This window comes from Dendrobates tinctorius, unplaced genomic scaffold (genome assembly GCF_039654945.1).
Source record: "Dendrobates tinctorius isolate UK_male_01 unplaced genomic scaffold, ASM3965494v1 ptg000028l, whole genome shotgun sequence".
NCBI lineage: Eukaryota > Metazoa > Chordata > Amphibia > Anura > Dendrobatidae > Dendrobates > Dendrobates tinctorius.
This window is the reverse complement of record NW_027361696.1, coordinates 24,562,837-24,587,207: the sequence shown is the minus strand read 5'-3', so window position 1 is coordinate 24,587,207 and position 24,371 is coordinate 24,562,837. Positions and strand designations below refer to the sequence as shown.

At 43.7% G+C, this 24,371-nt stretch overlaps 1 protein-coding gene across 5 annotated transcripts in view; it reads right to left on the bottom strand.

The window, feature by feature from the left end:
• The window catches only part of LOC141085222 (leucine-rich glioma-inactivated protein 1-like), a 108,168-nt gene that overhangs the window by 11,458 nt on the left and 72,339 nt on the right, over nucleotides 1-24,371 (bottom strand). For 2 of the 5 annotated variants that reach the window (XM_073570480.1, XM_073570479.1), the window contains exons 2-3: nucleotides 2,238-2,579; nucleotides 1,307-1,378 (exon numbers count right to left, since the gene is read on the bottom strand). In XM_073570480.1, the coding sequence (XP_073426581.1) occupies nucleotides 1,307-1,378; nucleotides 2,238-2,425 (260 nt within the window). In that variant the 5' untranslated portion in view covers nucleotides 2,426-2,579. Of the gene's footprint in view, nucleotides 1-1,306; nucleotides 1,379-2,035; nucleotides 2,207-2,237; nucleotides 2,580-9,045; nucleotides 11,455-24,371 lie in introns of those variants that run through there. The other 3 variants (XM_073570477.1, XM_073570478.1, XM_073570481.1) reach the window with 3 other exon arrangements.

The window sequence follows — 24,371 nt, the reverse complement described above, 5'->3', positions numbered from 1 at the left end:
GGAAAGTTAGACCTCTCAGATAAAATCTAGATGGTTTCTAACCACCATCACATGAAGGTTCATTCCTTTCCGCATCATTACGTTTCCTCTAAATATGAACCAGCTGAAGAGCCTGGCGTTGCCCGGACATATTAACTGTAGTTAGTTCTAACAAATTATAATGATTATCCTCCATCCCATAGTCCAGTGCCCATATACCCATCATACATATCCTCCATCCCATAGTCCAGTGCCCATATACCCATCACACATCCTCCATCCCATAGTCCCATGCCCATATACCCATCATACATATCCTCCATCCCATAGTCCCGTGCCCATATACCCATCATACATATCCTCTATCCCATAGTCTAGTGCCCATATATGCATCATACATATCCTCCAACCCATAGTCCTGTGTCCATATACCCATCATACATATCCACCATCCCATAGTCCCGTGTACATATACCCATCCTACATATCCTCCATCCCATAGTCCAGTGACCATATATCCATCATACATATCCTCAATCCCATAGTTCAGTGCTCATATATCCATCATACATATCCTCTATCCCATAGTCCCATGCCCATATACCCATCACACATCCTCCATCCCATAGTCCCGTGCTCATATACCCATCATACATATCCTCTATCCCTTAGTCCCGTGCCCATATACCCATCACACATCCTCCATCCCATAATTCTGAGCCCATATACCCATTATGACATCTTCGCCATGGCAACCAGTCTGACAACATCATTGCCATGGCAACCTATTATGCCATCATTCTCGCCATGGCAACCATTATGACATAACCGTCACCAATGCAACTTATTATGACATCATCATCGCCATGGCAACCATTATGACATCATCTTCATCATAGCAACCATTAAGACATCATCGTCGATACACATATACATACAATCGTTTTTATATATATATAGATTCACGTACATAGATCAAGGATTAGACCTTTTCTGCTGGTACAGGATCATAGAGATCCGGTTAAGGACATCCCAATGGAAGTATTTGGCCTCGGGAGCTTTCAGCTACACTTTGTTAGCTCTAGTTTGTCACTATACAGCTTTCCAGCCTCTAATTATTTCGTTTTAATTTCTTTTTATTTTAGTTTTTCAAAAATAGAAACAAAATTTATTGCTAAACAATGAAATTCAAAATTATAGCAGTTCATTAGAAGAGCGATCTTACCGACGTCTACAGTGGCGGTAATAAAGCAGAATGAAAGCAATAAGACGACAACAAACAGTTGGGTTTTGTCACAAGCAATTAGAAGCTAATGAGAAAACTTACAAGATCTGCATCGTCTGCGACAGGGTGAAGCTGTCGGAGGGGATGTTCTGGAAGCCGCATCTGAGGAACGAGCTTGTTGGGGGGGGAGAGAAATGTCAGGTGAAGAAAATAAAAAGAGGCAAAAAAATGTTACTTTTGGAATCAACAATGGGCTCCATAACTAATCTAAATGGGTCCTTTTCTTGTGGCAGATGGGAGTCACCATGATACCTAAACCTGTGGTTCGTTTTTATTTACTTTTGAAAGCATCGACTCATGGTCTATCATCTGAGAGCCACACAAAAAAGTTCTCATGTGTATCCTCTATTTGTCCCCACTAACCCCAAGGTCCTACAAGAGTCAGAACTGGCTAGTGGACCTGGATTGTGTAATGGAATTTCCATGCATAAAACCCCAATTGTAAGACCCTACAATCTTATGAATCTTAGCCCAGTCTACAAAAATATCCACTTCCGATTAGCTCATTTATTAAACATGTTTTTCACTAATCTCTCTGGATAATAACGCAGCTATCGTACGTCTCAGAGGACTATGGCGGGATAATTATATTCAGAATTACGGGAATTTAATCTGCAATTATCAAAAGAACAATGATATTTACAGTTTTAAACACCTTAAGCTTTGTAGATATAAGAGCATAGGTTGGGTGTTGGTGAACCTACAACAAGACCTTGTCAATGAACTCGTGGCAACCTCAACTAAGTCTACGTCTACTATTTTGGACAATACCTCAAGAAAAGCTTTCATTCTCATCCCTTGACAAATTGGGCTAAACCTGAATTTTAGACTTGGTGGTTAGCGCTTAATGTGCATTTTGGGTAAAGTTTTTGAAAAACTTTGAACTCGTTCTTCTTTGATATCCAACGTTGACTTCTACAAACCCTACAGTAGGGTAGACAAGTTGAGTTTGGTGAGGCTTTAGTTGACTTACACGGAGATGATATCCAAGGAATAAGTGCTGGGAATGTGGCTGGACCCATCACACAGGACATTGTCCATTGTGCAGTTGCAGGACGCTGGACACTTCCATCTCGGGGGTCTCTTTGCTCTCAACAAACATGAGGGAACGATTCCCAAGAAGAATATGAGACCGACCGGCAGGCAGATTGATAGTCTCATTGTTGGTTGGGTCTTTGGTGTGTCTTGTTTATGATCACATTGTATCTTCTCGTTATTAAGGCGTTTCTACCTTAGGTCCCGTCTACTGTACCATCGCAATGTCCATTGGCCGCTCCTATTTACATGCACGTCCCATAGTTTTGTGGTTCGGATTCTGTGTTTTTGGAAAACAAAAATGTTAAGACAAGATAAAATAGATGGGTATACGAGACCCTGTAGATGTAAAGGCCGAACAGGGGAAATGTATAACCAGGTCTCCTTACAACAGACCAAGGAATAATGAGAGGGAAAATGTAACAACGTTTAACATAATAATAAAGCAACCTTCACCATTGGCCTGTCGCTGAGACTCTATTACACAGGAGTGAGCTATAGAGGGAGCAGCAGAGGCTGGAGCACAGTGCTCCGAAAATGGAGGCTGGAGCACGGAGCTTCAAGGAAGGACGGAGGTGGCCCAAAGTCCCCTGTGCCACAATCCAGGACAAACTTGTAATAATGTGCACACAGTAGGTGGGGGGTAAAGTACCTTACCATAGTATACTGACATGCAATTCAACAGACTGTTTCGCCATGCTATAAAAGTGACGGCCACTCCATGTTATACAGCAGCCTATCATTCTGTTCTACTGCTGATAACCTCTATATGCAATATATTATATGTCTTGTAAATGCTGCACAACAGATACCTTTCCATGCTATACAGTAGACTGCCTCTCCATAGTATACAGTTGTATGCCTCTTTGCTATATAGTAGACTGTTTTTCCATAGTATACAGTAGCCTGCATCTGCTATATAGTAGACTGCTTCTCCATAATATACAGTAAACTGCCTCTTCATAGTATACAGTAGCCTGTCTGCAATATAATAGACTGCCTTTTCATATTATACAGTAAACTGTCTCTTTTCTATATAGTAGACTGCCTTTCCATAGTATACAGTAACCTTCCTCTGCTATATAGTAGACTGCCTATACAGTAGTCTGTCTCTGCTATATAGTAGACTGCCTCTCCATAGTATACAGTAGCCTCTCTGCTATATAGTACTGTAGACTATCTCTCCATAGTATACAGTAAACTGTCTCTCTGCTATGTAGGAGGCTGCTTCTCCATAGTATACAGTAACCTTCCACTGCTATATAGTAGACTGTCCCTCCATAGTATACAGTAAACTGTCTCTCTGCTATATAGTAGACTGCCTCCCCATAGTATCCAGGAACCTTCCTCTGCTATATAGTAGACTGTCTCTCCATAGTATAGAGCAAACTGTCTCTCTGCTATATAGTAAACTTCCTTTTCATAGTATACAGTAACCTTACGCTGCTATATAGTAACTTCCATAGTATATAGTAACCTTCCTCTGCTATATAGTAGATTGCCTTTGCAAAGTATACAGTAATCTTCCTCTGCTATATAGTAGACTACCTCTCCACAGTACACAGTAAACGGTCTCTCTGCTATATAGTAGACTGCCTCTCCGTACTATATGGTAACTTTCCTCTGCTATATAGTAGACAGCCTCTCCATAGTATACAGTAACCTTTTCAGAATGCAAAACTGTTATAAGCCCCTCATTGTGTCCACTCAATTATAACTCGCCCCTCACCCGAAAACTCCAATGTCCCGATGGTTTCAGGAAAAAAAATGGAATCCTTTATTGTATCTATTTCAGAATCCTGCTATAAATCTGTGCCTGAAGGAACGACTCCCTCTAGTAATGCCCATCCTAGTGTGGTGCAATCACAAATCACCCACCTGCCCCCCGGGGCAATGGGCGTGGAGAAAAAGAGAGTCAATTATGGCTACATTTAGCAAAAGTGTATGATGTCCCGACTGTGGGAAATAAGGGTCGTTATCACTGAGGATGGCGAATATGTGGAAAACAAACCAGCGACTATCCTGCCTTTTCTTATGTGACATCATCGCTCTGATCTAATCGGAAGTGTAAAAGGGCAGCCTCTACTAGGGAAAATGAGGAACATGTCTGCTTTCATTTAGGTTCCCGAATAAACCAGTAAGATAGAAAGACCGAGATGTCTCTTACTGTGGAGGACCCAACATGTTCAGGTGTTACCTTAATTTTAAGCCAAAAGGATGTAATACTTCATCTCCCCTGTGGAAGCACTGCAGGTAAACACATCACTGCCTGTTGGATTCTACAGTCGACTGAAGGAGAACTTGATATTAATTTGTGGTCAGGAGACTTGCTACCATCTGATTATATGATGTACATGTAAGGTGCAGATAAATATATATTATCATCAGTCAGCCATCTTTACATCCACAACGTGTGTGTGTGTGTGTGTGTGTAAATGTATATGGGCAGCAGGGTGGCTCAGTGCAGCCTTGCAGCTTTGGGGCCCTGGGTTCAAATCCCACCCAGGACAACATCTGAAAGAGTTTGTATGTTATCCCTGTGTTTGTGTGGGTTTCTTCCGGGTTGTCCGGTTTCCTCCCACATTCCAAAGACATACTGATTAGGGAATCCAGATTGTGACCCCCAATAGGGACAGCGTTGATAATGCGTGTAAAGCGCTGTGAAATTAATGGCGATATATAAATGATTAAATGTATATATTGTCCATAAATAGAAAATAGCAGCACTCGCCGCTCCTGTTGTAATCCTCTATTTAATAGCGTACAGTCATAGCAGTGGGAGCCATGTGTGTGAATAAATGCGGACTACGGCTGATTCACGCTGTGTGACCTTCTATGGGTCCAAAGGTCACACACATACTGTATATATTATATATATATATATATATATATATATATATATACACAGTGCCTTGCGAAAGTATTTGGCCCACGAACTTTTCAACCTTTTCCCACACATCATGCTTCAAACATAAAGATACCAAATGTAAATTTTTGGTGAAGAATCAACAACAAGTGGAAAACAATTGTGAACTTGAACAACATTTTTTGGTTATTTTAAATTTTTTGGGAAATTCAAAAACTGAAAAGTGGGGCGTGCAATATTATTCGGCCCCTTTACTTTCAGTGCAGCAAACTCACTCCAGAAGTTCATTGTGGATCTCTGAATGATCCAATGTTGTCCTAAATGACTATTGATGATAAATATAACCCACCTGTGTGTAATCAAGTCTCCATATAAATGCACCTGCTCTGTGATAGTCTCAGGGTTCTGTTTGAAGCAGACAGCATCATGAAGACCAAGGAACACAACAGGCAGGTCCCTGATACTGTTGTGGAGAAGTTTAAAGCCGGATTTGGATACAAAATGATTTCCAAAACTTTAAACATCCCAAGGAGCACTGTGCAAGAGATCATATTGAAATGTATGGCGTATCATACCACTGCAAATCTACCAAAACCTGTCCGTCCCTCTATACTTTCATCTCAAACAAGGAGAAGACTGATCAGAGATGCAGCCAAGAGGCCCATGATCACTCTGGATGAACTGCAGAGATCTACAGCTGAGGTGGGACAATCTGTCCATAGGACAACAATCAGTCGTATACTGCACAAATCTGGCCTTTATGGAAGAGTGGCAAGAAGAAAGCCATTTCTCAAAGATATCCATAAATAGTGTCATTTAAAGTTTGCAACAAGCCACCTGGGAGACACACCAAACATGTGGAAGAAGGTGCTCTGGTCAGATGAAACCAAAATCGAACTTTTTGGCAACAATGCCAAATGATATGTTTGGCATAAAAGGCAACACAGCTCATCACCCTGAACACACCATCCCCACTGTCAAACATGGTGGTGGCAGCAACATGGTTTGGGCCTGCTTTTCTTCAGCAGGGACAGGGGAGATGGTTAAAATTGATGGGAAGATGGATGGAGCCAAATACAGGACCATTCTTGAAGAAAACCTGTTGGAGTCTGCAAAAGACCTGAGACTGGGACGGAGATTTGTCTTCCAACAAGACAACGATCCCAAACATTCAGGTCTGGACTTTGACTTGGCCATTCTAACACCTAGATATGTTTATTTGTGAAGCATTCCATTGTAGATTTTGCTTTATGCTTGGGGTAAATGACAGCCCCCACACATGGGTTGCATTTGAGGTATATGGGGCTTTTTTGGAGGTTTTGGGATATTGCTTTGCTGTGTATTTTAAATGTTTTTAAATTATTATGTCCATGATGAAATAAAGGTTTCTTTCACTTTTTATATATATGGATGTGCATACCGTTATTAGCCTGGTCTTTTTACTCCTTGTTTTTTGGCCATATTCATATACAGGCTAGGTTTTGTACTCTATCCAGGATTATTATTGACATTAGTGCACCCTTTTTTCTATATGGTCAATATGGAAACTGCTGCTAGTACCAACCTATTGCGCGTTACCACTAGCGGAACACCATCACACCACACACACACTTTATACGCCGTACGCACCTCACACTCACACTCACGCAGCCTCTTGCGCATTACCACAAGCGGAGCACTGTCGCACTGCGCCTGTGTATATTTTGTGCAGTCGCAGTGAATCATTTGGCTGATCCCAAACGGCAGATGTGCGACGTGTCTACAGGCAGTGGAAGCCGGTCACATTAATGGGGTTTTCCCATGAACGAAAGTTCATTTTAAAAATTGTCTGTGCCTGACCGTGTACAGAGCATACCACATCTCCTGGGCAGGGGAGGAAGCAAAAGACAATACTGACCTTACAGCAGGGGATCACAGAGGATTCATTTTGTGAGGTAAAATATTTCATTGACTGTTTTTAAACAATATTTTACCTCACAAAATGTATCCTCTGCCATCTCCTGCTGTAATGTCAGTATTGTCTTTTGCTTCCTTCCCTGCCCAGGAGCTGTGGTATGTTCTGTACATGGTCAGACACAGACAATTTTTTAAAATGAACTTTCGTTCGTGAGAAAACTCCTTTAAAAAGCAAATATCAACGCCAACATCATAAAAATACCAAGAATATACCATCAAAGAAAAGGACGGCTATCCAAGTTACCACAGAAACATGACAAGGGGGATAGCACATGGGGTAGAAAGGTCAAAGAAGAGCACAGACAGGAGAAGTCATCACATGGGGAAAGAGAGAGTGGATAGGTGGGTGAGCACATGGGGAGAGATTCTCAACGCTGCAAAGCCTGCCCCCATCGCGACATTACAGCCGGGCCTCCATCTAGTATATATATATATGTCCAAAAAGATTAAAGCAGCACACCATGTTGGAATCGATTCAAGTGCAATTTAATTGCCCATCCGGCAACGTTTCGGTCCCAAAGGAATGTGGACATGCACACGCAAGGTGTGGAAGTAAAGATGGCTGACTATTGACAATTAAGGTTGGGAAAAAACTACTGTTTTTCCAAAAACAGCACCACCCATGGTTACAGGTTGTGTGTGGTGTTGCAGCTTAGTCCCTTTCAGTTCAATAGAGCAGAGATGAAATACCACAACTAACAGAGTTTGGAGGACGGAAGGGGTCTTGAGTGAGGAGGGTCTGGAGGACTGAGGAGGATGAAGAGGTCTGGAGGACAGAGGGGTCTTGAAGAAGGAGGAGAGCAGAGGGGTCTGGTGGACAAAGGAGGGCGAAGGGGTTTGGAGGACAGAGGAGGGCGGAGGGGTCTGGAGGACGGAGGCGCGCAGAGGGGTCTAGAGGGCGGAGGGGTCTTGTGGACGGAGGAGGGCAGAGGGGTATGCAGGATGGAGGAGGGAAAAGGGTCTGGAAAGGGTCTGGAGGGTGGAGGAGGATGGAGGGGTCTGGAGGGCGGAGGAAGATGGAGGGATCTGGAGGGCGGAGGAGGATGGAGGGATCAATTCATTTCACTTCAATGGAGCAGAGATGCAATACCACTACTAATTTGTGGACAGATGTGGCACTATTTTTTTTTTCTTGCAAGAACGCAATCGTATTTTCCTAATCATTAAAACTTCTTACGACTGTATATAGGAAAGGATCAGATGCCACCTGGCCAAGACCACAACTTCAGTAATGGGGCAGAGAACTCCACAGGAATGAAGTGAGTCACACTTTATACACTTGGTATGGCCGGCCTCAAGCAGAAAGTGATAGACGTGCAGGTGGTTGGCAAGGGTTAACAAAAGTGATGGCCTAAAATATCTAGGAACAGTCTTCAAACAAGTTTTAAAAAGAAAAACAAAGTTTAACTTTTTAGCTTTGTATCCATCAGTCAGACTAGGTCTTAGGGCAACTTAAAGGGCAATAGTCAGAACGGCCGCAAGGGGCCACCACTGAGATTTAATGCTCATATGTTGAGTCTATGAACATTAGGGTGAGACAAGGGTAAAACTGTTGTTTTTCCTCTTTAGATTGTAAGTTCATTGGCCCAGGGCTCTATTATCATATCCAAGAATACTTCGCCTAGCAATACGCGACGCTCAAGAGCCCTGAAATTAATTACAATATAAAGTGGTCGATTCAATTAAAGAGCGAAAATTGAGCTAAGTTCAAATAACTCCATAAAAATCAATAATAGAAAGGACAGAGAAATAGGAAAAATTGCTGAAATAGTCAAATAAAATCCTGCAAAATTCTTGATCATATATGAAGTATTGTCATATGTATCGATGGAAGTTTTTCAACATGTCAATTACTTCTAATCCTTAAGAAGTGGTCAAAGAACAATTGGAAAAATAGCCAAAATTTTCAAAGAATCTCACTTACCACAAATGTTGGGTCCGATCTGGTCTTAAACGTTCTTCGTCTTTCTTGGCATCTCCATCACATCTTATGTCTCTTCTCTCTTAAGAAGTATTCTAGCCTTGGTTCTTCTTCTTGCCTCCTTCCCCCATATGTCCGCTGCCCTCCCCCTTTCTGGCCGTGCCCTTCCCTCCTTATATCTGTACTATTTTCGCATTTTCCCCCTCATCTATAGAGTGTTGGTGTCTTGCAGCCTCTGACACAATGTGTTGTTTGACAGACTCCTTGAGACCGCTTGGAGGGACGGGCCGGATGATGTGCGTTTGGAACATGCTTGTGCCAAATTGCTGTTCTGTTTGTCGAAGCTTGTGGTTATACTGTTGTTGTTAATAACTGTTGAGTGTGAGAATTTGTCATAGTTCTGAAATTACTGCAAAAAAAAAAAAATGAATTCGAAATTTATAGTTACAATATTTTGGGGTTTCCAGGTTTAGAAATACACGTCTTTTTTTTCCAAAAGCACCAAGACGACCATCTAAGGGTTGTGCTCCCCGTTATCCTTATCTGTAGTGATTAGTTCCTTAACTACTCAACATGACCACAATCTCTAGTGGTGTACTGCTGATGAAAGTGATTGGCTGTAGTGGTCATGTAGGTGGTCAGGCACATCATTGTGGAGAGGAGCAGAATGGAAATGCCGGAGCCACCAATGCAACCTCAAAAAGACCATGCTGGATGTGTGCAGTCTTGGGTGAGCCATGTTTTGTTCCTCTGGGAATGGAGCCAAAGGAATGGAGAAGAGGTTGCCGTAGAACTTGCACCCTGGAGCCAATTGGGGGGCTAAAGTCCCTTGTGCTACATACGAAGACCTCAATAGCATAATCCATAAGGGGCTTTTTACAGATGTTGCTTACCACTCTGTATATATTTGTTTGCCCCTAGGCCACATTCTTTCCTGATTCCCTAGAAGCAGTGCGTGAAGAGTGCCCGCCGACGCCAGTGCCTACATCAGCTGGATGTGTATCCGAGGATGCACTTTCAGCTGAAGTGTATTGTGGCACAGAGACCCACGGATTCCCTGCACTGCAGTACATGCCACCAGCCAATCAGAGGCCAGCAGCTGATGTCAGTGTGCCCTTCATGACTGTATCATGGCAGTGATGTCATAAACCACCTATGGCTGCCATGCCAAAGTCAGCTGCAGGCTACAGAAGAGGACACCACACGTTGTGCAAATGGAGTAAGGTAAGAAGAATCGTTTTGTTTTGTTTTTTTGGTATGTATTGCAAAAGAGAGGCATAATAGACATTAAGCCAGGAAGGGGCCAGGGTGGAGGATATTGTAAGAGGATGGGGATATTATCCCAGAAAGGGGCTCAGGATGGGGGACTGTATACCATGATGTGGGACATTGTTATAGGATAGGGGATAATAAACCAGAAAAGGCCCAGGATGGAGGACATCGGAAGAGGGTGGGGGACATTATACCAGGGAGGGGCCAGAATGTAAGGGAATGGGGATATTATACCAGAAATGGCCCACGATGGAGGACATTGTAAGAGGATAGGGGATATTATACCAGGAAGGGGCCAGAATGGAGGATTTTGTAAGAGGATGGAGGATATTATACCAGAAATGGCCCAGGATGGAGGACAATGTAAGATGAAGTGGGATATTACACCAGGAAGGGGCCCAGAATGAGAGACTGTATTCCATGGTGTGTGACATTGTTATAGAATGGGGATATTATACTAGAATCGGTCCAGAATGGAGAACATTGTAAAAGGATGGGGTATATTATGCCAGAAAGGGCCCAGGATGGAGGACATTGTAATAGGATGGGATACAATATAACAGGAAGGGCCCAGAATAGGGGACATTGATATATATTATCAGGGACATTATACAGGAAAGGCCGAGGATTAGGGACAGTATAACAGGACGGGGCCTAGGATGAGACACATAATTACATAACCTTCTTAGACCTCACGTACACTGTAGTGGACAACGGTTTATGGGTTCTGAGACTTCTGGGTCTGAGGAGGTTAATGAGGAACATTATTACAGAACATGCCAGGATGGTGGACATTATTACAAGAAGGAACCAGGACATGGGACATTATTACAGAAAGGTCCTAGGATGAGGACATTAGTATATAGAGGGTGAATACATGTGTTTATAGGATCTAGATCACTATAAAGGACTATATATCTGATCAACATGGAGGTGGAGGACCCGGTACAAATTTTGCTTGGTAGCCCATATGACTTGAGTTACACCACTGCTTGTGGCTAGGTCTTGCAGATAAGACAGCAGAATTTGGGGGCAGAGTCTGTAGGGGGAGAGATAAGTGTTCATTTCCAACAAACATGAAGAAACCTGGAAGACCAAGCCCTCCAGAGAGGAAGTATGGAAAACATCTGGCTGCTTGGAAGCATCATTCGAGGAGATCACAGTGGAAGATGACCTGTGAAGACATCAAGAAGACTCAAAAAGGTCACTTGGAAAGGAAATACTTTACGGACAATGGGTAATGAAATTACAATATTTGAAGAACAAAGCGTTCCCTTTTTAGAGCTTTTTGATATTAAAAACTAATTAAAGGAAAAAGGAGGAAAGGGAATAAAATTGGAAAAAAATGTTTCAAAATCTTATGAGACACTTATAAAATACAATTCTATCGGGGGGCCGTAAAATGTAAAAGTTGTGATAGGGTTAACAGAACTTTCCGAGGCTCCGCCCCTTCCATTTGGCTCCATTCTTTAATCACAGAGTGTCTCTTTGTTCCTGACCCATCTCTGCTCTGATCGGGTCAACCATGGCCCCGAGCCAAGCTACGCTCAATCTAACGGCCTTTTCTTGTGCCCAAAACAAGTCGTCAGAGGAAGGAAAACATACACTGGTCTTTGTGTGCGATGGGCTCGCACAGTGAAGGAGTTAATGGTGACAGGAGGGCGACATTGGAGGGAGAGGGGGGAAGGGGTGCGGAGTCTTGGGGAGGGACGGTAACCCGCAAACCGCTTTGTGGCTTGGAAATTGGGGCATCAGGTTTACTTAGGAGGAACTATGTTGTAAAGAAAAATATTGGGAGATATAAGGATTTGTCCACAATAGGATTCTTACCCGTTGTAAAATAATGGGAAAACTGACAGCAGCGGGGTATGAGTGTGCTGATCTTGTGGCGGGCAGTGACCTGTCCTCATGTGCCAGGCAACGATATGAAGAGGTGAGAAACTCACCGCTCTGAGCTAAACATTGAGAAGCTCTGAGTCTCCAGCAAGACAGAGTATTTAGGAGAGGAGCAAGTTGTGGGACCTGTCCAATCATGATGGTGTTTATGAGGGCAGAGTTGCATTTGACATTAAAGAAAGAACATCATGATTCATGAACTTATTGTTACATAATGGGAGGGGCAGGATCTACCAGCAGCACAGAGTATTTAAGAATAGGGGCATTCTGATCTCCTCGGAGAAGTGACCTCTCCACTGATGTGATGATGTTGGTAAAGGACAAGACTGTATTTGACATGATGTCAAAAGAAAGGCCCCCATTAGATAGCCATTGCTCCTGACTCCCCCATACATAAGGACACTTGGTCAAATCAAATGCTCCAGTGGCCTTTATGTGAGAGACACTGCCAGATTCCTCTATCCTCCTGCTCACCAAGACCCCCTCATCTTCTACCTTCAAACTCCAGACACCTCTGTCTTCCTCCTCCAGACCTCTCTGTCCTCCTCCTCCAGGCTCCAGACCCCTCTATCCTCATCCTCCTCCCATCAGTACATCTCTTCCAGACTCTAGACCCCGCCGTCTTCCTCCTCTTCCAGACTCTAGACCTTTCTGTCCTCCTCTAGACTTATCCATCCTCCAGACCCCTCAGTTCATCTCCTCCAAACTCTAGATCCTTCTGTCCTCCTCCAGCCTTTAGACCTTTCCGTTCTCCTACTCCAGACACTAGACCTCCTTCCATTCTTCTCCAGACCCCATCATCCTCCTTCAGGCCCCTCTGTCTTCCAGACCCCTCTGTCATTATCCTCCTGACTGCAGACCCCTCTGTCCTCCTCCTCCTCCTCCAGTCGCCTGTCCTTCTCAAGTCTCCAGACCCCCTGTCCTCCTCCAGTCTCCTGTCCTTCTCCTCCATTCTCAAGGACCCTCTGTCCTCCTTCTCGATACCCCCATCTGCCTCCTTCCAGGACCTTGTCTTCCTCCTTCAGTCTCCAGATCCCTCTCTGTCCTCCTCTTCCAGTCTCCAGACCCCTCTCTGTCCTCCTCCAGTCCCCTCTATTCTCCTCCTCCAGTTTCCAAACCCCTCTATCCTCCAGAAACCCTATATTTTCCTCCACCAGTTCCTTCTCTTCTCAGACATCATCTGTTGGTGGAGAATCAGGAGACTCCCATGATCATTACATTGTTAGTCGACCTCGACGTGATCAGCGGGTTCAGTCCACTTTAGCCTAATGTGCATGGGGGCCTTACTGGAGGCAATAAGGAAATCATAGATTGATAGTTGCATAATGAGAACTTAAGAGAATATGTTAATCTAGTAAGTGGTACAGGGTTCCCAGAAGCACAGAGTATTTCAGAAAATCAAATTGTTGATCTAGTGATGGTTACAGACTGATACTTATGGGTTGCCCTCCCAGGGCAGTGGGGTACTCGGTACCGGGCTGGTATCAGCGGGATGTGTCACGGCAACAGTGACCCGGTCCGTGGCTCTGGGCGCCCAATTAATAGGGGAGATTGAATGGTGGAATGTAGTGGATTAAATGAATGGTTTGTGACGCCACCTGTGGTGTTCGGCAATTGAGATGTTAAGCTGACGCTGCATGCAGATCCTCCGGGACTGGTGGTGTGGTGCAGCAAAGATGTTGAAGCTTCCCACAGGTGGAGCTGTAGTCCCAGGGCAGTGTAAAGGAGATGATAGTTGGGACACGTGAATGGTGCAGCAATGTAGCAGTGTTGGGGGTGTTGGTGCCGGAATGAGTAGAGAACACAAGGGTTTGTAGTTCCAAAGCTTTACTCACAGTCTGTTGTACAAACAGGTGCCTGCCTCCGTACTGTGTCCTCTGGATCAGGGGCTCAGTCAGCCTCCAAGCAAGATGGAATGCTCCCTTCCAACACTCCGCCAGCATGTGCCTTTTCTGAATGTCTGCTCTATAGCGCCTTTGAGATAAGTACTCCCAGTACTGAGTTACACTGGAGTTCCTCCTGTCAGATGTTCCCAAGAACTATACTTGTACGGCAGACAGCTGTAGCCTGCTTCGGGGACTCCTTACTCCTAAGTCCCTGCTCACTATCCAAGTTGCTGTTGTGCCCTCAAGTCTTAGATGGGAGTAGTGCATTTACAGCCCACCTCTCCACCGGTCTCTGCTGTAGGACCCTTAGTATCCATACAACCTTGGGGACCAAGCCCCGGCCTTGTGCTTAGAACTTCTAGGCAGGGTTCTCTTCTAACCCACGTCCTCTATTCCCTTTTACTCCTACGTTCCGTACTAGTCTTTTCCTTCATATGGAAAATCAGGGTTCTCTTCATTGTATGTCCCTTTCTTTCCTTTCCCATGCCAGCAGACCCAGGTCACTGTGATCTGCTGCAGCACTTCCTTCTTCCATCCTCTCCCAGGGATCTCCTCTCCTCCACTCCGAACTGAACTCAACTCAACTCTCAACTCAAATGAACTCCTAACCCTTCCCACTCTTTTATGTATTCTAACTCCACCCGCCTCCCAGCACGTTTCGTGTTCCAAGCAGGGAGCCACCAAAGGTGCTCTGCTACACTCCAAGCAGGGAGCCGCAATGTAGCTTTGCTACACTACTTTGTGATGATGGGTGCAGGTGTTGGAGCGTGGTCAGGAGCCTCCAACTTACCTGGATGGTGGGGTACCACACCTCAGGAGGAGGTGCAGTACATCTGTGGCAACTGAAGCCTCAGGGGCGCCACACTTACATAATGAGATGATCAGGTTCTCTAGCAGCACCAAGGGTGTCCAACAATGTAGAGTATTTCAGGAAAGATCTATCCTGACAGGTGAGTAAGGCTTCTACTGGACCAAGCCTGGTTCACTATTGACTTTCTTGGTGATGGAAATTTGGTTCTGTAGAACGGCCTTCATTCTGCAAAAACTGAAGTCTAATCATATATGCTAATTAGTCTGCTGGGGCTCCCTGGGTGTGGCCAAGAGGTTCAGTGCACTGGTTTTGCAGGTCTCTGGTTCCCTCAGGAATGAGTAGAGCGAGCTTTTTCTGCAGACATTGTATGCTCCATTAAAGGACAACGGTGTCAATTATCAATGAGGGGGTCATGCGAAACCATCGATGTAATAGTTTACTGAGGCTTGTGGTCACCCCCAGGGTGCACCGAGCAGCCTAACATATATGATTCAACTTCTCGCAAATTTGTCAGGCACACCTTTATGACCACTTTTTTAAAAAATTGCCATAACTGGTCTAAAAAAAAAAAGTTGCAGGATTTTTACACAACTACATTTATTTTTCCAACACTTTGAGCAGTTTTAAGTCAGGAAAGTAGGGAAAAAAATCTTGATGGTTTAGGGCCTAAAGGTGAGATTTCTATATGGGATCTATGCTTCGCAAATACCGACAAACGCACCTTAGCTGAGCGCCAGCTATGGAAATACCAATGTATGGCCACCAGGGGGAGCTAGGATCTGCACATGCACCAGCATCTCATCAATCATCATACAACGTTCCTATAGTTTAGCTCTCCTCCAGTCTACCCTCTCCTCCTGTGCATCTTCTGCCATCCAGGAACCCAGGAAAGCTGTGTGGAACATTTATCAGCCATTTCTTTCCAAGATGCCTATTATGATCTTCAGTGCATATAATCTCGGTACCAGGAGGTCCCTGTTCAACACAGACTTTACATGGAATTCAGCATTTTTTTTAACCTTCATCCGATTATAATAAATGAAATAGAATTTAATCCTCGGAAAAATGTGGATTTGACACGTTTCTAAGAATTGGAAAAATATACTCTGACGACGGACTCAAAGAAAGGATTGAAGGAGAAAGAAGTCCTACAGATAACCAAAGAGTTTATACTGTGTTATAATAGGATTTTAAAAAGGGTGTCACTGTCCCTTTAACTCTATCATCTGGGTTTATATTGCAAATTTAGGAAAATATTTTAAAATATACCCCCATTGTAAAAAGTATTCACACCCCCAATATTCACCAGCTCCACCTGCTCATTAGAAGCTGCATGATAGCGGGGACTGGTGTGCACAATGCCAAGGGTCAGCTAGAGAAGGGTAAAACCACCGACACTGGTCCCTGGAGCAATGGAAGGAGTCCTCAGTCTGGGGTCACAACTACAATTACATGTAAGGTTTTACAAATACCACTATATTTGCCAAATTTTTGTAAAGGGGTGTTGAATTATTGGTAATTTCCCTGGTGGAGTAGAGACATCATTATCTGATTGCTTGGGGGAGGGGAAGAGATGGCGACATCTGTGGTGGTGATTATGGATTAAACGGTAATAGATGAATGACTGATGGTGATTAAAAGGGCAATGTTATTGTTTATGGAAATTTAGGATCTAAAAAAGTAACTGATATCATCCCATGGTTAGTGGTTATATCCTTGGTGTCCTTGAGTAGTGAAGGGATAACTGGGCTCAGTACTGGTAGTCAAGGGTGGTACCGGAATTTGCTACGTTGTTACAACAGCTGAATATATACCTGTTTGACAATGCTAGGTCATTTCCCAGTTGCACTTGAGTCTATTGTTGCCCAGGTAGACTAGGCTAGTTCATTAGCCTGATCATCTAGACTACGTCATTACACTCGTGGACTAGAGTAAGTTACTTGCCTATTTGTTTATAGGAGTTTATATCCCTGCCGGGCTAGGCTTAATTATTTTTCTGCTGGGTTATTAATATTATTATTATTATTTATATAGCGCCATTAATTTCATGGTGCTGTAGGGGGTTACATACAAAGTTCTAGATATCGTTGACAGTAAACAAATTTATAATGATAGACTGGTACAGAGGGGAGGGGTTTATAGAAGGTTCTTTACCTTTTTGACTAGGCTAGCCTATTTCCTTGGGATCTAAGATTGGATTTTATCCCAGTGGCCTAGGCTAGGTTATTTAGCTAGACTAGGCCTGTTTTTTTCCCTGGTGGACTAGGCTAGGTTATTTCGCTGGTAGACTAGGCTAGTTTTTGTTACTGGGGGGCTTGGCCAGGTTTTTTCCATGGGGGACTAGGCTATGTTTTCTTTCTCTGGAGGACTAGGCTAGGTTTGGTCCCTGAGTGACTAGGCTAGGTTTGGCCTCTGTGTGAACAGGCTAGGTTTGGCCTCTGTGTGAACAGGCTAGGTTTGGCCTCTGTGTGAACAGGCTAGGTTTGGTCCCTGAAGGACTAGGCTAGGTTTGGTCTCTGGGTGACTAGGCTAGGTTTGGTCTCTGGGTGACTAGGCTAGGTTTGGTCTCTGGGAGACTAGGCTAGGTATGATTCCTGAATGACTAGACTACATTTTGTCCTTAATAAGGGGAATAGGTTAAGTTTTTTACCCCTAGTCGACTGGGCTAGGCTATTTCTTTTGTCACCTAGGCTTGCTTGTTATCCAAGAGATCTAGACTAGTTGTTGCCTCTAGTTGACTTGACTAGGTTTTTCCCTGGTGGAATAAGTTAGGTTATTACTTTTGTGATCTAGGCTTGCTTTTTATCCCAGTGATCTAGGCTAGTCTATTTCCCTGGTGGACTAGGCTAGGTTTTCCCCTGGGGGACTAGGGTATGTAATTTCTCTTGTGATTTAGGTTGGCTTTTTTGTCCCACTGATCTAGCTTCAGTTTTGTCCCTGGTAGACATGCTCAATGATGTTCATGTCTGGTGACTGGGCTGGCCAGTCTTGAGCACCTTGATTAGGGATGAGCGAGTAGTGTAGTATTCGGACTCGCCGTACTCATTACGAGTACCTCCTAATAGAGTTGAGCGACTTTGGTCGGATCGGGTTTCATGAAACAAAATTTGTTTCAGATGAAACTGGTCCGACTAAAGCAAAAAAAGTCGGAGTTTCGTCCGAAACCCAACCTCAATGCAAGTCAATGGGGAATAAAAGTTGGCATTGAGCGGATAACATTCATCCACTCAATGCCGACTTTTATTCCCTATTGACTTGCATTGGGGTCGGGTTTCGGACGAAACTCCGACTTTTTTTGCTTTAGTCGGACCAGTTTCATCTGAAACAAACTTTGTTTCATGAAACCCGGTCCGACCAAAGTCGCTCAACTCTACCTCCTAATACTCGGGTACTCGTAACGAGTAGCAAGTTCAATGTAAGTCTATGGGAAATGCAATTAATAGGTAGGGACTGTGTTGGGCTGGGCGGGGACTGTGCGAAGACTGTGCCAGGCTATGCGGGACTGTGCTCGCCTGTGCGGGGACTGTGCTGGGCTGTGTGGGACTGTGATGACCTGTGCCAGGCTGTGCGGACTGTGCTAGCCTGTGTGAAGACTGCGCCGGGCTGTGCGGGACTGTGCTGGCCTGTGTGAAGACTGTGTCGGGCTGTGCGGGACTGTACTGGCCTGTGTGAAGACTGTGCCGGGCTGTGTGGGACTGTGCTGCCTGTGCGAAGACTGTGCCGTGCTGCAAGGGACTGTGCAGGGCTTTGCAGGTACTGTGCAGGGACTATGCTGGGCTGTGTGGGACTGTGCTGGGCTGTGCAGGGACTGTGCGGGACTGTGCTGGGCTGTGCGGTACTGTGCGGGACTGTGCGGGGACTGTGCGGGACTGTGCATGGACTGTGCATGGACTGTGCAGGGACTGTGCATGGACTGTGCAGGGACTGTGCGGGGACTGTGCGGGCTGTGCCAAATATTGCTAGGCGAGTAGTGAAATACTCGCGAGGATTCGAGTACCGCGTTAATCGCCGAGTACCGAATCCTAACGAGTATGCTCGCTCATCCCTAACCTTGATCTTTTTTGCCTGGAGGAACTTTGTTGTAGAGTTGGATGTATGAGATGGAGCACCATCCTTCTGCAGAATTTGACCCCTTTTATGATTTGGAATATAAGAGGTAGCTAATATTTCTTCATATTTTAGGCTATTGATATTGCCTTCCACCTTGCAAATGTTTCGCACACCCCACTGAATGTAACCCCAGACCATGATCTTCCCACCACCAAATTTAACTGTTTTCTGGGTGTATGTTGGATCCATATGGGCCCCAGTAGGTCTCCTGCAGTATTTGCGGCGGCTGTGGTGTAATTCTACTGAAGATTCATCAGAGAAATCCACCTTCTGCATCCATCTGTTTATCAGGCTGTGGGACTTTGCAAATGCCACACGGATTTTTATTTGCCTTTTGCTTAGTGCTGGCTTCTGGGCACTTATTCGACCATGGAGGCCATTTCGAGACAGAATCCTACAAACTGTTCTAGTTGACACAGGGACTTGAGGTGACCAGGCCTGTTAGAGCTCTGCTGCAGTGGAAGAGGGGCTTGCTTTGGATTTTCTAGCCAACAAATGATCCTCCTGAGCAGTTGTCTTGCTGAGTCTGCCGGACCAGGGCTTGTCAAACACATCTCCAGTCTCTTCGAATCTTTTTTTAATTCTTTGTACTTGATGCTGAGACACATTAAAGGTGCCAGCCACCTCCTGCAGTGGATCTGGTCTTCAGCCTCTTGATAAGCCAGGCTTTGGTCGCAGGGTGGATTTTTGACATGTTGTCAGAGATCAAGTTGCAGCTCAAGTGAAGGTCTGGGGTGCTGGGTTTCTTTTTATACACACCCACTAATTAACCGATCATTTACTGAGCACAGGTGAGGATGTAAACTAGGATTGGGTGCATTATATATGACCAGGCGACAAAACTTTTGTCTTGCCAAAATCTGACCATTCTGTGTCCATTAAATGATCAATATTTCTGCATTGATGCCAATTTATTTTCTTAACCTAAACCACATTTCGGAGGGTTTCAGGTTTCAAAAGAATAATTTATACAACCAATGGTTGAATTTAACGTCAGGTTATAAGCTTTTATTTACATAACATGGATAAGCAACATAACTTCTGTCAGGGAGTGTAAGTCAGGTTATTAATTTTGTGATCTAGGCTTGCGTTTTAAACAGTGATCTAGGCTAGTCTATTTCCCTGGTGGACTAGGCTAGGTTTTTTACCTGTGGACTAGACTACTGGAGCACCCCAACGGCCGTGGGTTACTGGGTACCGGCCCAGTGTCTTAAAGGGATGTATCACGGCAACAGAGACCCGGTCCGTGGCCCTGAGAGTCCATGTAAAATAAGAACTGATGAGGAATAAAGTCTATGTGTACATAAGTTTGTGACGCCACCTGTGGTTTCTGGTCAGAGGTGACCGGCGCTGCAGTGCAGATCCTCTGGGACTGATGGTGTGATGCAGCAAAGTTGGAGTAGCTCTCCACAGGCAGAGCTGTTGTCCAAGGGCAGTGGTGATAGCCAAGATATTGTATTTGGTAGTGGTACATGTAGCAGTGCTGAGTAGGTGTTGCAGAAAGAATTCAGAGGACACAGCTGGGCGCAGTTCCAAAGCTTTACTTACAGTTCTTGTGTACACGAATGTCCGCTTGGCGCTGTGTCCTCCAGGTGAGGGGTCCAGCAAACTCCGAGGTAGATGAATAACACCTTTCCAGAACTCCCTTCAGTGTGTTCCTTTCCTGGATGTCTCCCTCTGCTGATTTCCTCCCTCCTATCCAGCACGTTCGCAGTGTCCCAAGCCAGCAAACTCGGATCTTGTCGGGAATAACCTCTATGTCCCTGGATCCTATGTGTCTGCCTTTTCAGTGAATAATTGTGGATTTGGCTGCAGCACTTGCAATGCTCCTAGCCTCTGGTTGATCTAGGTGAGTCTGTTGTTCACTCCACTAGTTTTAGGGTTAGTCCCTATACTGTGACCTGATCCCTCCACCCGACATCAGCCGGCGTAGAGCGAGCCCCACGGACAGTATGGTCGCTGCCCGTGCCTCTAGGATCCCTTCCCTCCTCAGGGACCTTCCTTCTGTCTTTTTCTTCCCAGCAGCTTCTCCTGACCAGGAGCTGCTTCACACACGTCCTTCCACTTCCTCCCCTCAGGGCGGACTCCTGACTAAACTCTCTTCTCCTGCTCTCATCCCAATAGCTCCACCCAACTCCCAACACCCTTTACCAACCAGGCAGAGTTGAGATCATCCTCCCATAGGGTACATACAGATGCCCTGCTGCTATAGGGTGTGTGTTGCGTGAAGGTGTTGTACTGTTAGGTGCCTCCACCTTACCTGGAAAGTGGGATACCACACCTATGGGTGAGGTGAAGTATCTCTGTGGCGACTGAACCCTCAGGGGCGCCACACTAGGTTTATCTCTTGGGAACTAGGCTAGGTTTTGTCAATGGGGAACTAGGCTAGGTTATTTCTCTTGTAATCTAGGCTGGCTTCTTATCCCAGTGATCTGGACTATTTCAATGGTGGGCTAGGCTAGATTGTTTCCCTGGTCGACTAAGCCATATCTATGGTCTTTTATATTAGACTATTTCTCTAATGGTCTAGACTATAGTAGTTTATTTCCGGAGTGCAGGTCTTCTCCCTGGTGGGTAGGCAATGTCCATGGTGTCCTACAGTAGTTTTTTCCTGGCCGACGGTTGTAGCATGTAATGGACATCTGGTGATCAGTTGGTTTCTCATCTCTACAGAGGACTGAATCCCTGACTGTGAGCGAGAGATCATCCGAGGTCAGCTTCTGCTGTATGGACTCCACTGCTGGTCAGAACTAAGTTTGACAATACATAGTCCTTGAGGGAGGAGAGTCCATGTAATGTTCATGAGTGTTCTGTACATAGTTATTTCCTCTAAAGAAAATTATACAAATATTTTCTAGTAACCTTCCACTGATAATGAAAGGAATGAAGAACAATCCGAGCATTGTCAGGTTGCCATGGTAATTCGGAATATTTGCAGCGAAGGCTGCGTTACACATTTATGCTCATTCTATTTTTCCTCACCTAGAGTTCAAATGGAGGAAAAAAAAAATATTCAATCAACTACAACACATGACCCAAGCCTTCACTATTGCAAGGACCAAAAACATGTAGGAAATCCAAATTATAGACGGAATCATATCAAGCAGGTCACATGTACAATAATCAGCGATATCAATGTACATATAACACAAAGATGAATTTCATAGGCAGCAAAACATGAAAAAACACAGTGCAGGAAAGTCTCATTACCAACAAGACAGTGACCTCCACCAGTGACAACATAAAAGGGCACCCGTGTAAGGCTACTTTCACACTTGCGTTTTTTTGCTGCGCGTTTTTTGTGCATACAAACGCATGAAAAAAATGCATCATGTGTTTGTGTGCGGTTTTTTTGTGGGTTTTGGTGCACTTTTTTTTTTAAAAACCGCATGCTTTTTTTGCGCATACGTGCGCATTACAACGCGCACTTATGTGCACCCATAGACTTTAATGGGCGTTTTGCTGTAAAAAAATGCATTGCGTGCGCATGCGTTTTTTGGGGCAATTCGGACGCACAAAAAATGCAACAGGATGCATTTTGTGCGCCCGAGCGCACACTACAAAAAAACGCATGCGCATACAAACGCATACAAATGCATGTGTATGCGCACATATGCGCACCCATGTTAAAGTATAGGGAAAAAAACGCATGCGTTTTTTGCGCTAAAACACAGCGCAAAAAAACGCAAGTGTGAAACTACCCTAAGCTACATGCATTCTCCATCAATACACCCAAATCTAACAACCTTGGACGATTACTACACAGTACTATAACATCAAGAAAAAATACTATAGTACTGTAACTACAATAATAGATTGTGAGCCCCATCAGGGACAGTGCCAATAATGTCTGTAAAGCACTGTGGAATTAATGGCGCTATATAAATGAGTAAAATAAAAATATATAATACTGCATCTTACATACAAGAATATAACTACTATAAAACTGCCCCCTATGTACAAGAATATAACAACTATAATACTGCCCCTATGTACAAGAATATAACAACTATAATACTGCCCCTATGTACAAGAATATAACTACCATAATACTGCTCCTATGTACAAGAATATAACTACTATAATACTGCCCCTATGTACAAGAATATAACTACTATAAAACTGCCCCCTATGTACAAGAATATAACTACCATAATACTGCCCCTATGTACAAGAATATAGCTACCATAATACTGCCCCTTATGTACAAGAATATAATATAACTACTATAATACTGCCCCTTATGTACAAGAATATAACTACTATAATACTGCCCCTATGTACAAGAATATAATATAACTACTATAATACTGCCCCTTATGTACAAGAATATAACTATTATAATACTGCCTCTATGTACAAGAATATAACTACTATAATACTGCGCCTATGTACAAAAATATAACTACTATAATATTGCCCACTATGTACAAGAACATTATTACTGCATAGCTACTATAATACTGCCCCTTATGTACAAGAATATAACTACTATAATACTGCCCCTATGTACAAGAATATAACTACTATAATACTGCCTCTATGTACAAGAATATAACTACTATAATACTGCCCCTTATGTACAAGAATATAACTACTATAATACTGCCCCTATGTACAAGAATATAACTACTATAATACTGCCCCTATATACAAGAATATAACTACTGTAATACTGCCACTATGTACAAGAATATAACTACTATAATACTGCTCATATGTACAAGAATATAACTACTACAATACTGCTCATATGTACAAGAATATAACTACTATAATACTGCCCCTTATATACAAGAATATAACTACTATAATACTGCCCCTATGTACAAGAATATAACTACTATAATACTGCTCCTATGTACAAGAATATAACTACTATAATACTGCCTCTATGTACAAGAATATAACTACTATAATACTGCGAAAAAACACAAAAATTGAGCTTGGTTTGAGTTGGTACACATGCAGCATATAAATGCATGTTCACATGGCCAAAAAGCATACAAAAACCTACAAAATACAAAATAAAAAACCCTGCTATAATTAAATAAGTAAAAAGCAAAAGTGCATTTAAATCATACAGAGCCCTTAGTAATACTGTATTTGATCAAACATAGCATAAAAGCTGTCCCACCATCGACAAGGTGACTCTGTGGTCGGGGACTGTCTAGTGTTAATTTTTACTTATTTAATTATAGTAGGGTTTTTTTTCATTTTGTCTTTTGTAGGTTTTGTATGCTTTTTGGCGATGTGAACATGCATTTATATGCTGCATGTGTACCAACTCAATCCAAGCTCAATTTTTGTGTTTTTTCTTTGTATTTTTGCATTCTGTGCAAGCTGGGGTGTGG